The sequence below is a fragment of the Erythrolamprus reginae genome, chromosome Z (assembly GCF_031021105.1).
Source record: "Erythrolamprus reginae isolate rEryReg1 chromosome Z, rEryReg1.hap1, whole genome shotgun sequence".
Lineage (NCBI taxonomy): Eukaryota > Metazoa > Chordata > Lepidosauria > Squamata > Dipsadidae > Erythrolamprus > Erythrolamprus reginae.
The window spans coordinates 126,914,301-126,929,346 of record NC_091963.1 but is presented as its reverse complement, the minus strand read 5'-3'; the positions used below and the strand labels follow the sequence as shown (position 1 = coordinate 126,929,346).

Genomic DNA, 15,046 nt, shown 5'->3' with positions numbered 1-15,046 from the left:
CCCATTCCATTTGTTCTTTCAAGTTCAAACAAATTCAAATCTTGTGACTTTCATCATCAACCTTTGGTGCTTCGGATAAGGCATATTGTATATTGTCTAATTACTCTAACTTGTTAACTAAATATATAGCTCAATTACTAAATTAACTATTTTTAGGATTTTCACAACATATTGCTTGTATACTGGAAAGATTAGTAGAAGGTCTAAATCTGTGGTGAAAATTAACCAATCATTTATTTTGAAAGAGGGGGTATATTTTCAGTTGATGACTTCTTTCTTTTGTAACCTACCTCAGTTTTTATACAATTTCTTCTTCCTTTTTTTTTGGGAATTAGACACAAAGATAGAACATAGAATAGAATAGATATCCAGAAGAAATTTTACACCCCTTTTTAAATATTCTCTCTTGAACTGATGTTACTTGGAAGGATTAGATTCACATGCTGAAACTACTTCTAAGAGAAGAAAATCAAGGCCCTCCCATCTAATGACTATTTTGCTTCTTTGGACATCTCACTATTCTTTAACAATGTCACTCTCCAAATACATCAATGCCTCTTCTTACCTGCTTTCTTCAGGATCTAGTAGAAATGAAGATATTGCCAGCAATTTGCTCTGGGTTATAAACATCCAGAATCGCCAGTACATACCAAAACTTATGGTAGCGTTACATATTACTCACCCCAAAAACAGTACCCTCCTGTTTGAACAATGAGATAGCATATTTTGATATTGTTCAACTGGCTCAACATTGGAGATTTATTCTTCACACCTGAATTAATGTGCTTTGCACCATTTCTTGACTTGATAGAAAAATATGCAGGTATAAACTGTTCTGCCCTGATGGCCGAAACTTATTCTGCCTTTGAATTGTGACAAATTAAGGAAAATCCTGCATAAAAATGTAATAGCTGAACATCGTTTTGAGAAGAAGAAAGTTATAGCTAGTGTCATATCCCCCCCCCCCTTCACTTTAACTTTACATGTTAGTATTTGGTGACAATGTATTTGTAGAACTCTTAACAGGAAGGATAATAAAATAAGGGATTATTAAAATTATAACTTCTTCCTTTGATGCTGAGGCACATAACACTTGGTGAAGGAAAATAAGGTTAATTTAGGTAATAGATAGGAGAAAATATATGGATTACAAAGGAAGACTGTGTTTTAGTTTGCTCTTGAATTCTTTTAAAATATTTGAAATGACTATAAATAAATGTTACATTAGGATTAGGAAGAATATAAAAGAACTCTTGTTGAAGCCAGTTTACCTCTCTAAAATGGACAACTCTTGCTTATGGTTCAGATGGCTTAACTACATGTTTCTTTCCTGCTCATGGTTCAGAAAATCCGATTAAACAAATAATGTGCAAGCCGTGACATGAAAATATGTTAGTTACTTATATGAATTCTTTGCCATACTAAAGTAACAACAGAATATTTGGATATTGTTTTTGTCTGTAAAGGAAAAATATATTTTTCCCCTCAGAGACTGATTTAAAGAAAAATGTTATGTATTTAAGATTCCAGAGCATAATGTTCTCAGGGAGGATAATATACTTTAAACATTAAGTATTTTGATGAAATAATTGCCAAAGTAAAACAAAGATACATAAGCAGAGTTTTTAATATAGATGTATCACTCATAGGACCTTGTTTCTCTAGACTGGAAAGTAAAGAAGAAATGAATTTTGGAAGAAGGCAGTGACAGCAATTTCTCCATAGTGGCCAAGAAAACCACACCCAGATATTTCCATAAAATCACAAAGATTAAATTCAATTTAAAGGAGATTTTACTTGTGAAATACATTCATTGAAATTAAACAGAAAATACAGACCTGACCTGAATTCAACTCACACTTTACTATTTGAATAAATTTTTATTTGTTTATTTGTTTATTTGTTTATTTTGTCCGATACACCACAATACACAATGAAGGTTATAGTGGTTATACTCGAGTAAAAATATATTAGAGAAAGAATATAAAGAATAAAGTAGTCATTGACAGGCAGGACGTTGCAGCATATGATCTTGTGGGCAATACTTAGATCATGTTTAAGGTGTCATAGTTTCTAGACCCAGGATAGTGAGTCTAGTTTTGTAGGGTATTCTGTTTTGGGTGGAGGAGTGAAGGGCTCTTCTGGTGAAGTATCTTTGGACATTTTCGAGGGTGTTAATGTCTGAGATGTGGTATGGGTTCCAAACAGATGAGCTGTATTCTAGGATGGATCTGGCGAAAGTTTTGTAAGCTCTGGTAAGTAGTGTGAGATTGCCAGAGCAGAAGCTACATAGGATTAGATAAAGAACTCTTGAAGCTTTCTTGGTGCTGTTGTTACAGTGGGCTTTGGCGCTTAGGTCTTTTGTTATTAGTACTCCAAGGTCCTTAACCGAGTGGGGATTATCTGTGATAATTTGTTTGTTCAATTTGTATTTGTGGTTCTGATTCTTTTTCCTGATGCATAGGACAGAGCATTTGCTGGTTGAGATTTGGAGTTGCCATTTGTTAGACCACTCAGAAACAAAGTCTAGATCTTTTTGGAGAGTAGTTGTGTTATCAGTGGTGTTGAAAAGTTTAACAACATCTGCAAAGAGATACATTCTCCCATACAGTGGTACCTCATGATACGAACCCCTCATCTTACAAACAATCTGAGATACGAACCCGGGGTTCAGAAAATTTTTGCCTCTTCTTACGAACTTTTTTCTTCTTACGAACCCGCCGCTGCGAAGCCCCGCTGCCCGGCTGTCACTTTTTGAAACAGCCGGGGGGCTTCCCAGCATCCTCCTGAACCCGAACGCCAAACCCGAACTTCCGGGTTCGGCGTTCGGGAGGCCACCGAGAAGCCCCCCGGCTGTTTTAAAAGGTGACAGCCGGGCAGCGGGGCTTCCCAGTGGTCTCCCGAACGCTGAACCCGGACGTTCGGCAAAAGTTCAGGTTCGGGAGGCCACTGGGAAGCCCTGCCGCCCGGCTGTCACCTTTTAAAACAGCCGGGGGGCTTCTCGGCAGCCTCCCAAATGCCAAACCCGGAAGTTCGGGTTTGGCGTTCGGGTTCAGGAGGACGCTGGGAAGCCCCCCAGTTGTTTCAAAAGGTGACAGCCGGGCGGCGGCGATTTTTGCGGGGTTTTTTCATTGCACGGATTAATTGATTTTACATTGTTTCCTATGGGAAACAATGTTTCGTCTTACGAACTTTTCATCTTACGAACCTCCCCCTGGAACCAATTAGGTTCGTAAGACGACGTATTACTGTATGTGTCTACTGTGACCTCTTCCAGATCTCTCCAACCCAAAAAGGGAGATGAAATATGCTGCTCAAAAAAAGAAAGGGAACACTGAAATAACACATTCTAGATTTGAATGAATGAAATATTCACATTGAATACTTTGTGCTGTACAAAGTTGAATGTGCACAACAGCATGTGAAATTGATTGTCAATCAGTGTTGCTTCCTAAGAGGACAGTAGAGTTATCATTTAGGAATGAAATTGGAAAGATAAATAGGAGCTGCTTCATGGCTTAAAAAATAATATTTATGATTCCTAAATACACAGGAGTAAATCCTTAGTATATTTAAAAATGGAACATTAGGAAATTTTTATGTTGCTTGGTATATTACAATAATGAGAATACCACAAGTTCTGAGCTTCTTCCCTGAAAGTCAGTTTGGGTTTATGTTGTTTAAAAATCTTTCCTGTATCCATATTTAAATAAATCCATATTTCATTGGATTCCTGCCTTTAGGTAAAGACAGCTTCCTGGATCTGTCTGTGATCTTGAATACCTTTCTATTGTATATATAAAATTATATTTATTTGTTTTCATAGATTTTCATGAATACAGGTATGAAAGTCTTGGCATATTTGGGTTTCTTCCCATGTAAGTTTCAGAGATTCCTGGCGATGTCTGAAACTTACACGGGAAGAAACCCAAATATGTCAAGACCTTCAATTTATATATTTATATATTTACGTATTTACGTATTTACATATTTACATATTTACATATTATTTACATATTTACGTATTTACATACTTACATACTTCCATATTTATATATTTATACATTTATACATTTATTTTATTTATATGTCGCCCAACTCACAAAGGACACCAGGCGGCTTAACAACAGAATAAAATATTAAAAATACCGAAAGCATTAAAACAATTAAAACCCATACATATCATTCGATGGCCAGATCTCACTGTGAGCTCAATGGCCCCAGACCTGCTGGAAAAGCCAGGTCTTAACTGCTTTTTGGCAGGCCAATAGGGTGAGGGCAGTCCTGACCTAACTGGTTCCAGAATTCCAGGGCAGCCACAGAGAAGGCCCTCCCCCATGGGCCCGCCAGCCAACACTATTTAGCTGATGGGTTCGGATAGTGTTCAGAAACTTCAGATCGTGCAGAATGCAGTTGCGAGAGCAATAATGGGTTTTCCCAGATATGCCCATGTCACATCAACACTCCGCAGCCTGCATTGGTTGCCGATCAGTGTCCGATCACAATTCAAAGTGTTGGTTATGACTTATAAAGCCCTTCATGGCACCGGACCAGAATATCTCTGGGGCCACCTTTTGCCGCACAAATCCCAGTGACCGATTAGGTCCCACAGAGTTGGCCTTCTCCAGGTCCCGTTAACGAAACATGTCATCTGGAGGGACCCAGGGGAAGAGCCTTCTCTGTGGTGGCTCTGACCCTCTGAAATCAACTCCCCTCCTGGAGATCAGGTCTGCCCCCACCCTTCTTGCCTTTCGCAAACTCCTAAAACCCTACCTCTGCCACCAGGCATGGGGAAATTGATTCCCCCTGGCCATTCCGTTTTATGTATGGTATGTATGGTTTAATTGGGATGTATGACTGTTTTATATTAAGGGTTTTAACCATTTTAATCATTGGATTTGTACTGTGCTTTGCTGTTGTGAGACGCTCTGAGTCTTCGGAAAGGAGCGGCATACAAATCTAAGCAACAACAACAACAACAATAATAACAATAACAATAACAACAACAACAACAATAATAATGAGACCTGGAGGAGACAAACTCTGTGGGATTTCACCAGTTGCTAGGACTGTGTGGCAGAAGGGATGATAACCTGGTCCTAACCTATCAGCTAAATAGTGTTGGCTGGCGGGCCCATGTAGGTCTTTAAAGGTAATCACCAACATCTTGAATTGTGCCCTCAGACCAATAGGGAGCCAGTGCAGCTCACGGGGGATTGGTGTAATGTGGATGTACCTAGGTGCACCCACAACAGCTCACACAACTGCATTCTGGACCAGTTGTAGTCTCCGAGCACTCTTCCAGGGTAGCCCCTGTAGATCGCGTTGCAATAATCCAATCATGAAGTGAAAAGGGCATGACTGATTGCAAGGAATGCCTCTCCATCCAGATAGGATCGCAGTTGGTGCACTAGAAGAACTTGGGCAAAGGTTCCTCTAGCAACATCTGTCAAACGTTGATCTAGTTTTAGCTGTGAGTCTGGGAGGATCCCCAAATTTTGAACCTGTTCTGAGGGGGGCAATTTCTCCACCCCAAGAGCCAAGGATGGATAGTTGACATAGTCTTTAGGAGGACTGATCTTTTTTTAATTAATGGAACTTCTGCATGTTAATGAAGAGACTGGGCTCATGGCCAAGAAAGGATTTATCTTCTTGTTGCTTCTGATGTCATTCCAAGGAACTGTGACTATGAGTAATGCTTCATGCTGGTTTTGTTTCTCTATGGTTGATCATTGCCCAAGTTTCCCCATATCTATAAAGTAAACATAGCACAAAATTCAAATGAAATAAAACAAATTGAGAAAAAAAATCAGATGATCCTGAGAGCAATTTTACCTGTCCTAAGTATTTGCATCTAATCTGGTGCACCTTTCTAATTTTAGATATTTGAGGAAGTGTTATATGCAGAAGTGTATTTCCTTTTTAAAAATTTGCAATTTGCATTTTTATTCAGTTAAATTATGTAATGGACTACCATAATTTAAACAGTGTGTTATAATGTATTCCCCTTATCTGTTTATACAGTTAAAATGAAAACCAATATATCTAGGTCAATTTTTTAAATGAAAAAGCTAAAAAAAATAAGTGAAGGAACTGGGAATCAAAGCGTCTAAATGTACAGAAGATGGACAGATGGATGGAAGTTTGACCCTTTCAGAGTTTTGATTTTTATACAGTATGTATCACTGGGTAACCTTGAATTTCAATTCAGAAATTCTGTGATGTTACATAAACCATCTTTAAATATATCATCCTGGCAACATCACTAATGAAGTCTTCTTCTGCACCTTCATGTCTTTACCATTCTGTTTTAAAACTAACTGACTAACTAGCTAATTAGCTAAAGATAAGTAGCTAACTAACTTACTCTCACAAAGTGTGATGTTTAATATGGGAATGTCACCAGCTCGGGTTGATTCTTACCAGGTGTTCTAATCGTCCCAGTATTACAATCACATACAGCTATCAGAGTGCTGATTGCGATACAGACCACTCCTTGGTGTGCAGCAGAATAAAATTGCAAACAAAGAGATTGCATCACTCAAAGAAGGAGGGAAAATCATAAATTGACATCAGCAAGACTTGCAACCAGGGCAAAGTGGAAGAATTTGCACAAGCACTAGGGAAAATGCTGCCAGGCTCGGCTGAAGCAAACACATCTGAAAAATGGGAATATTGCAAAAATGCTGTATAACATCACCTTGTCAGGAGATCAGAAAGACAGCAGATTAGTTTGAAGCCCATTCGGGGATGCCAAAAGGGGATGTATAAATGCGCTAGCATGCATGGCTGTACCCACACCTATTCCCTTCCCCCTGCATACATGCATCCCCCACACTGCCCCCTGTGCATGCGCACAACCCCCACCCACACATATATGCATAGGCCTCACTGAAGCCTGGGATGGTTAAAAAAATACCCAGCCCAATAGGTAAATCGGAAGTTTGGAAAAATGGACTTCCAGTCTGGCCACTGTGCTGTATTTCGCACCCCGGAGGCTTCAGGAAAGCTTCCGGAAGCTCAAAAGTGTGAAAAATGGCCCAATGGGCAAACTGGAAGTTCAAAAATATTGGGCTATTTTTCATACCCCGGGATTTCAGGAAACTTCCCTGAAGCCTCCACAGTGTGAAAGTGCTAATTCCAGCTTTTAACCTCAATCCAGCCCCTTGAAATCAATAGACATTGTAGTCTCATTGTAGAAGACCAGACTCATTGCAATTTGGCGTATGGAAAGCACATTGTTGTTGATTCTACATGATCGTTAGCACATGTTCTTAAAAATAAAAATTGTGGAAAAATATCGTGATTGAAAAAAACCCACCAGTCTTTTTGATCCTGGAAAAAGTAAATTCCGGGTCCCCGGAGAGGGGCGGCATACAAGTCTAATAAATAATAATAATAATAATAATAATAATAATAATAATAATAATAATAATAATAATAACAACAACAACAACAATAACAATAACAATAATATAAATTGTGTCTTTAATAATAACAACAACAACAATAATAATATAAATTGTGTCTTTTAACCATTTGTCCATCTTTCCAATTGTTCATGTCTTCTTTTATCTATTTAGCTATATAGAAACCTAATTTGGGCTTTCATTATGACTTGGAAAGTTGATTTGATCTATATTCACAAATCAATAATTTTAATAATTCTATTTGGAATTTTGAATTCATTTGCGAAAAAGTACATTTGGCTATTGCCAAATCACTGAAATAGGAATCACTATTTCAGAATCAATTCAGAGATGTTTGATTTCAATTTATTCAGAAATTCTCTAAATACTGCACACCCTTCATGGTTAAAAAGAAGTAAATATCATGGAGTTCTATGTTTACTCTGCAGGGAATAAATACTGTACAATCTTCTGTACCTTTATTCAAAAGCGTAACTGTAGTTTAATGATTATTGCACTTAAGAAAGTGTGAAATGGATGTCAACTTAGTTGAAGAAAAGTACTTTACAAAATTTTCTTTATTATGTTTCTTTCTCCAGTTTCATCTTACCTCTATGTAAATTCTTTCCTAGGACAGATATATTATTTAAAAGTAATGAAATCATACATTCGTAGGCTGTATCCTTCACCCAATTCAATAGCAATTGATCACTTAATTAATATTTATCTTCTCAATATGTACTGGAAGTTAGGTCAAGATTTTGATTTTGCTCAACTCTAATAAGGAAATATGTACAAAATTGCCTTAGTCATACTTTGTTATCAGTTAATAAATGCATGGCTTTCTTGGTGTTGGACCTGATTCAAGGAGACAACAGTTCAAATCTCCATTCACCTGTAAAAAAATCACAAGATGGCTTTGGAATTAGTTTTGAATTCCATCTCGATATTTTTTTTTTAAAAACCCTTCTAAATGATTTTATATATTCCTTAGAAGGAGCAAAAAGTTAAATAAATGAAAGAAATATGTGGCAAATACTAATACATTTGAGGGTTGGATTAGCGCTTAAATAACTAATTTATTAGTTGTTGGCTCCTAAAATGATTATGTTAATTTCTGATTTAGAAAAATAACTTGGGTACACTTTATATAAAGAGCAAAATTAGCCCCAAATATATGGATGATAAAGGAATTTCTGACTAATGTTGTTGTTTTTTTCCACCTCAGTAATTTATAAAAAACTCAGCAATCAAATACTTATTCATAAACTACTTTAAGGAGGGTGGATACAAATAATTACTAATTTTTAAAAAGTTAATGCATGGCAAATTATATCTGTCACAATATAAAACACTCTTGAATAATGAGCCAGATTATTGTTAAGTGTAGTTTATGACAGATCATCTGATGGATTTTCAGAGGTGCTGCAGAAACCTTATATGTTGCAGTGGGATTAGTATTGGCAAGCTGCAGAAGGTGTAGAATTGTTCTGTGCAACCTTGTTATTTATACAGTAATAGTGAGATGAGGCTGGGATGCATGTGTTGGTAATGCAAGCAGTAGAGGTGTCTGTTGTTCCTTTAAGTTCAGAGTCGCAGATGCATTGTCTCTCCCAATGGAGAATTTTTCTGTATCAGTCTTCAAGGGCAGGGCATGTATCAGAATCAAGGTGGTTAGGCACTTTTGAGGTTAGTTAGGTACGCCAGTGGTGAGATTGGTAACTGTTGGATTTTCTGGCAATAAATGTGGGGATTCTCTTTTTTTTCCCCACCAAGGTTAAGATCCAGATATTTTTGGAATGTTCCAGAAGTTTTCAAAATATTTCTAGAGTCACTGTCAGTGTTCCCTGTAAGCTGCGTGCGTGCGCGTGCGCCCCAAAATACCCCCCGTGCACCCTTTTTCACGGGCACACGCTCCCCATCCCCCTGCCAGCCCGTGGGGGGGCAGGGGCGGGGAGGCGCCGGCAGTAGAAGGGAAGGGAGCCGCGACCACCCCTGCCTCCCCATGGTGCCTCCGGCCCCCTCGGCCTTTTGGCGCTGCCCCCCACCCGCCCGATCCACCCCCTCTGCTCCTCCGCCGCCTCCTGCCTTGGGGTGCAGCTCCTCCCGCACCAGGAACGCACGCCCTGCCCGTCTCACAGTCCCTTTGCCGAGAGCACTTTCGTCCCGGGCTCTCAGCAAGGGGATTGCAGGAGAGGCGGGGCAAGCGTTCTCACAGCGGAGGCCGGCGAAGGTGATATTCAATGTCGGGGGGCGCGGGTGGTTGCGCGCACTCCCTATCCCCCTGCCAGCCCGCTCGGAACATTCAAAATAAGAAAAACCTTCGCCGGCCTCCGCTGTGAGAAGAACGGAGAGAGAACGAGAGAGAGTGAGAGCAACAGACAGCAAGATAGTGAGAAAGTGAGAAAGAGAGAGAGAGAGAAAGGGGGGAGAGAAAGAGATAGCAAGAGAGAGAGAACAAGAGAGAGAAAGAGTGTGAGAAAGAAAACAAGAGAGAAAGAGTGAGAGAGAGAGAAAGCAAGAGAGAGAGAAAGAAAACAAGAGAAAGTGAGAAAAAGAGAGAGAGAGCAAGAGGGGGAGAGAGAGAGAAAGAGAGAGAGAGAAAGAAAGAAAGAAAGAGAGATGAGAGAGGAAGAAAGCAAGCAAGAGAGAGAGACAGAGAAAGCAAGAGAGAGAGAGAAGAGTGGAAGGAAGAGACAGAGAGGAATGATAGAAAAAAGGGGAGAAAAAAAGAGAAATGAGAAAATGATTGAGGCAGAGAATGACGGGAAAGAGAGAGAAACAGAGAGAGAAGTGACTCTTGATTTAAAGCATATGGTAAAAGCACTTAAATAATAAAAGAGGAAAAAAAACCCAGCCCTCACCTGTTTGTATTAATAGTTATGTTTTTGGTTTTGCTGGTTGATTTAGTTTTAATAGTAATGGATTTTGGTTTTTTTAAATTATCAATTTCTTTTAATAAAAAAGAAGGGATTTTTTTCTTATTTATTTATTTATTTATTTATTTATTTATTTGTTTGTTTGTTTGTTTGTTTGTTTGTTTGTTTGTTTGTTTGTTTGTTTGTTTGTTTGCCGCCCAGTCCCAAGGGGACTGCCGCTCAGACATTATACTTTTCCACCCACACTGAAAAAAAATTAGAGGGAACATTGGTCACTGTTACTACTTCCCGTTCCTTCCATTTTGTTTATATACATTTTTGTACTGTATATTACAGTACATGTACTGTATATTACAGAGTGTTCAGATTTATCTGAATCCAATTTGAATATCAGTTTGAATATTACTTTGTGTTAACTTTTATCTTCTTGCTTAAAGTTTTAATAAAATTACACACACACAGACACATACACACACATGATATGTGAATATGGTTCCATTCATATGCATATCCCTTTTGAACTGCACAGCAGTTAATCACTATAGCATCTGGCTGCAAATTAAATCCAATACAGTAAAAGGATAAATTCATTTTAAAAATCAGCTATGATCAACTGGCAGATGCAAAACACGTTACTATGCTTTTGTCTCAACAGTAAGATCATGAATTCCTTTAATCTGCTGGCAGCTCCCACCTTCTAATTCAGTCGAAGTCTAATCACATCATTTACACAAAAATCCCTTTAATGCATTGGCTCTAGAATCTGCTCTGAAGATGGTTCCTGTAAATCAGAAATGAAAGTATGAATACTACTAACAATTATTCAGACAAGAACATCTGCCGATCCCAGATTCTTGGGAAAGACTCAGTGGATGAACAATTATGCCAGATCCAATAAACATCAGACTCATTGCGCAACCATCCATAATATTGATCTAATAATAGCTCAAAACTACCAGAAATCTCATAAAGTTACCAAGTTACATAAGACTTTAGTAATCTTTCCATCTAGGATTTCATATAAGAATGAAATTTAATGAGGTTTTTAAAATTTTAAATGTTTAAAATTTGAATTTGCAGTGCTGCAATTGACAGAGCTCATTGCCATTTTTATTGATTTATTTATATTTATGATAGAAGGACACAGCTCATAGTGCTTGCAAATCCTATATTTCATTGAAAGGCATCTGGAAATTAGGACACCCTTATTCCGTTTGGTACCTCCAAAAGTACTGGAGCACTACTGTGAATTGTGGGAGTTTCCAGTGCCTCTAGAGTAGGGGTGCAAATTTGTGTTATCACAGCGTTGTCACATGACATATCGGAACTTTCCCCCCTTTGCTAAATGATTACTCGCCGGTGTCTTCATCCCCGGTGCGTTTTGCAGGAGGGCAGGGGACATGGCCCTCGGCGTAGCCGCCATCTTGGAAAGGCCGAGATCTCGCGAAATCTCGCGAGATCTCGGCCAACTTCAGGTGGCTTTGGCCTCCTGATGATGAGTCCAGGGCGGAGCCTGCCAGCCCTATAAAAGGGCTGGGCAGGCTCGAAAACTTCCTTTTCGCCTGGACTCGTCAAAGCGAACACCCACCCACCCTCCCTATCTTTCAGTGTGCCACTGAGGGTTGCCCTTAGGGGGCCGAATAGGAATTTTTGGCAGTCTTGGCATTTGCTACGACCGTTTTTTCACCTATTCCACACTGCGGAAACAGATAAGCGGTTAGGGGGTGCTTTGCTCCTGTTCAGGCTAATTGGCTTACCTTTGGTCATTTGGGTAGGCAGGTTAGGGGCAGAAAACTGGGTGGTGGTTTAGCAACTGCATGTTCTCCATTGGGCATCTTTGGGGATGATTGATAGGTTCTCTCCAAAGGCTTGTGGTTTGAGCAACCTGAGCAATTGGGGGGAACCTGTCTTTGGGTCTGGCCCATTTACTTCCCCTTGTAGGGGTTAGCAAGCGGGACCTCCCATATGCAAGTGCATGGCAGTGACTCAGGTGAGGGCGTGATCCCTCACCTGGATCAGCATGGAGCTACGCCCATAAGTTGCCCCGGAAGTTTTTCTGACGTCATTTTCCGCCCCCGGAAGCAATTGTTTGACCCTGTGGGTCCTTGTTAGGGTTATAGTTAATTATGCTAATTTATGCTAATTTATTTGAATAAATTATGCAAATTTAATTAATAAAAATGACCCAGTTTTAAATCCAGCTCTTGTGTCCGTGTCGTTACTCCGCCTCTTCTGCAATATGTGGGTAAGTCCAGTATTGATGCATCTGGCCAGGGGGCTGTGAGTTTGACAGCCTTTCTCTAGAGAATATCAAATTGGGAATGTTGAACTAGGGGACAGAGTTCCAAGGGGCAATGACCTTTCTTCAACTAATTTACCATATCATCTTTTCTTTTTGTTATTTGTTTTTTAAGAACTTCCTTTGCTCTATATCCCAGCATTGTGCTTTCTATAGTGGTAGTCAAATGTGATGTAAATGCAGCTGTTCTAATTACCTTAGAATGTGACACATTAGTGATTTTTGAATCTTTGTAGAAAAAAAATGTGGACATTAAAAAAAAATACAGCAAATGCCTTCTTGGGTAATTCTTGGAAAATAAAATGTTGAATTGAGAAAGTAAACTAGAATAACTGCTGAAATCTGTTCTGTAATGGTAGAAGAAAAATAAATTTCCCTTTATGAACTAGAAAAATATAAAACAAACTTATTCATTGTTTATGGTAGTTATACAAAGTTTTCCACTGACTCCCCAATGAATGGCATGACATTTTATACCAAAATTCTATGCCTTTCCTTGTCTTCAAGGAAAATTGATAAAGCAGGTATCACATTTCCGCATTCAGTCTAGCATTAATTGACATTCTCTTGCCTCTTTGGAAGCAGCACCTTGTTCTGAGAAATGGTACATAATTCTTGCTGAATCTTAGGTAAGTGTGACTCCCAAGACTGACCAGGCTAGCAAGGGATAGAAGACCAGTAAGGTGTGTTTATTGGAGGGGACGGCAGAAAAAAGATCAAGTGGGCAGACCTGTTGGATCACATTTTTCCAGGAAGCTGCCAGGAAGTGGCTGCCTTGTTCAAAAATCATTTTGCATGCTCCTAGATTTTATCTGAAGCAAAACTGGAGTGTTACAGGCTGGAATCCACCTTCTTCCTTGGAGTCGAAGCAGTATGAAAAGAACTGCCTCTATTTTCTTTAGCTTTGTCATGTTTTCTCTAACACAGGGTAAGTAAGTTGGCCCTTGGTGTGTTTGTGTATTGCGGTATTCTTTATTGGCCAAGAATGATTGTACATACAGTATAAATAATTTTTATATGGTGCATTAACTCTCAGTATGTGTGTTTAAGATCTCGTTTCTCTGAATTAAAAAAGGACGTTGCTGATTTACAGCGGATATCTAAGAATAGGCCTTTTAATGAGAAAGGACTCAGACTATAGTAGTGCAATGCCTATTCTTGAATTTTATTCTTATGGCTAAGAAGATCGAGTAAGAGCTAGTGATCAGACCATCTCTTCCACGTCAAGCAGTATTTCTTTAAGATCATTTTGCATTTGCACATATATTGTTAGGATGGTTGCCAACCAGCTCAGGAATGTGGTCTAGCAATTGAAAGACAAATAAGGGATATTTGTGGCTTTTCTTTCATCTTTTCCAGAGGTACGTCCATGAATATTTTAATAGCGTATAAAATTCTTATCCATTTGCGTTTTCATTTGGCATGGGATTGAAACAACAGTAGGCAATGGAAGTATGTCACTGCTTGCAAAGCCTGTTCCACCAGGGTCTGTATTAGAGTCACATGGGTTTCTTTGATATGAAATATTTATGCATACTGAAATAGGTAAAATCCAGTAAGGAAACTGATGATGGTGACATTCTTGGGTTCCAATCCCTACATTCTTGATCTAAAAATTTTATCTTCGCAAATAGCCCACCACAGCATGCCTCATAATGATTGCCATTTCTCCTTTCAGTGGTTGACTTGCATTGCATATTGGAATCAAGTTGTTTTAAAATGGGAATAGACAGCTCTCTTGTTTCTCTTTCACCCCGTACCATTGGAAAATTTATTTTGCTCACGCAGGCAAAGACCTCTGAGTTTATGAGAATGTGTATGTAATAATTGCCTTTTTTTGTTAAAAAATTCTTTGGAATCCTCTTATCTATAAAGGTGAAGCTACTTCCATTTCAGGGGTTTCATGTTGATCTTTCATTTTTCAATTAAGTCAAATGAACCCATGACTTTTATGAAATTCTCAGCTTAATAGAATTGAATACCCTGCCCTTCGACAACGAGAAATCAATGAGTATCTATGATTAGTGAAGATTAGGGGTGGTTATTTTTAATTCTTTCACATTTGAACTGAGGCCTACCCACTTTTAACAACAACAAAAAAAGCTTCATGGAGAGTTTATTGGATCCTGATTATTTACCATGATTTAATTGTTTTTTAAAATATGTTGCATTTTTTATATGCTCCTTCTCTATTTTAGCTACCAAGAAAAAAGCAACAGCTTTCCTCATTCTTTGCAAAATATATCAGCCATGGATGTTGTATAAAACTTAGAATAAATCAGGGATATAACAAATTGTAGGCAAAGTAATTAACTTATGGAATTGAGAGTTCCTATGGCTGAATATGCCATCCTGTCAAGTTAAACACATGACTCATAGAAAAGTAGTATATTAGTGAAAATGATTGTGCCTTAGCCTTTTCTGTACCTTAGTTAACAATTTTTTGAAATATAAGACAT

At 38.6% G+C, this 15,046-nt stretch overlaps 1 protein-coding gene across 3 annotated transcripts in view; it reads left to right on the top strand.

Annotated features, from left to right (window-relative positions):
- Window positions 1-13,353: 13,353 nt before the first annotated feature.
- LOC139153679 (serine protease 33-like) overlaps window positions 13,354-15,046 on the top strand; it is a 29,033-nt gene continuing 27,340 nt past the window's right edge. For all 3 annotated transcript variants that reach the window (XM_070727939.1, XM_070727938.1, XM_070727937.1), the window contains exon 1: window positions 13,354-13,515. In XM_070727939.1, the coding sequence (XP_070584040.1) occupies window positions 13,461-13,515 (55 nt within the window). In that variant the 5' untranslated portion in view covers window positions 13,354-13,460. The remainder of the gene's footprint in view (window positions 13,516-15,046) is intronic.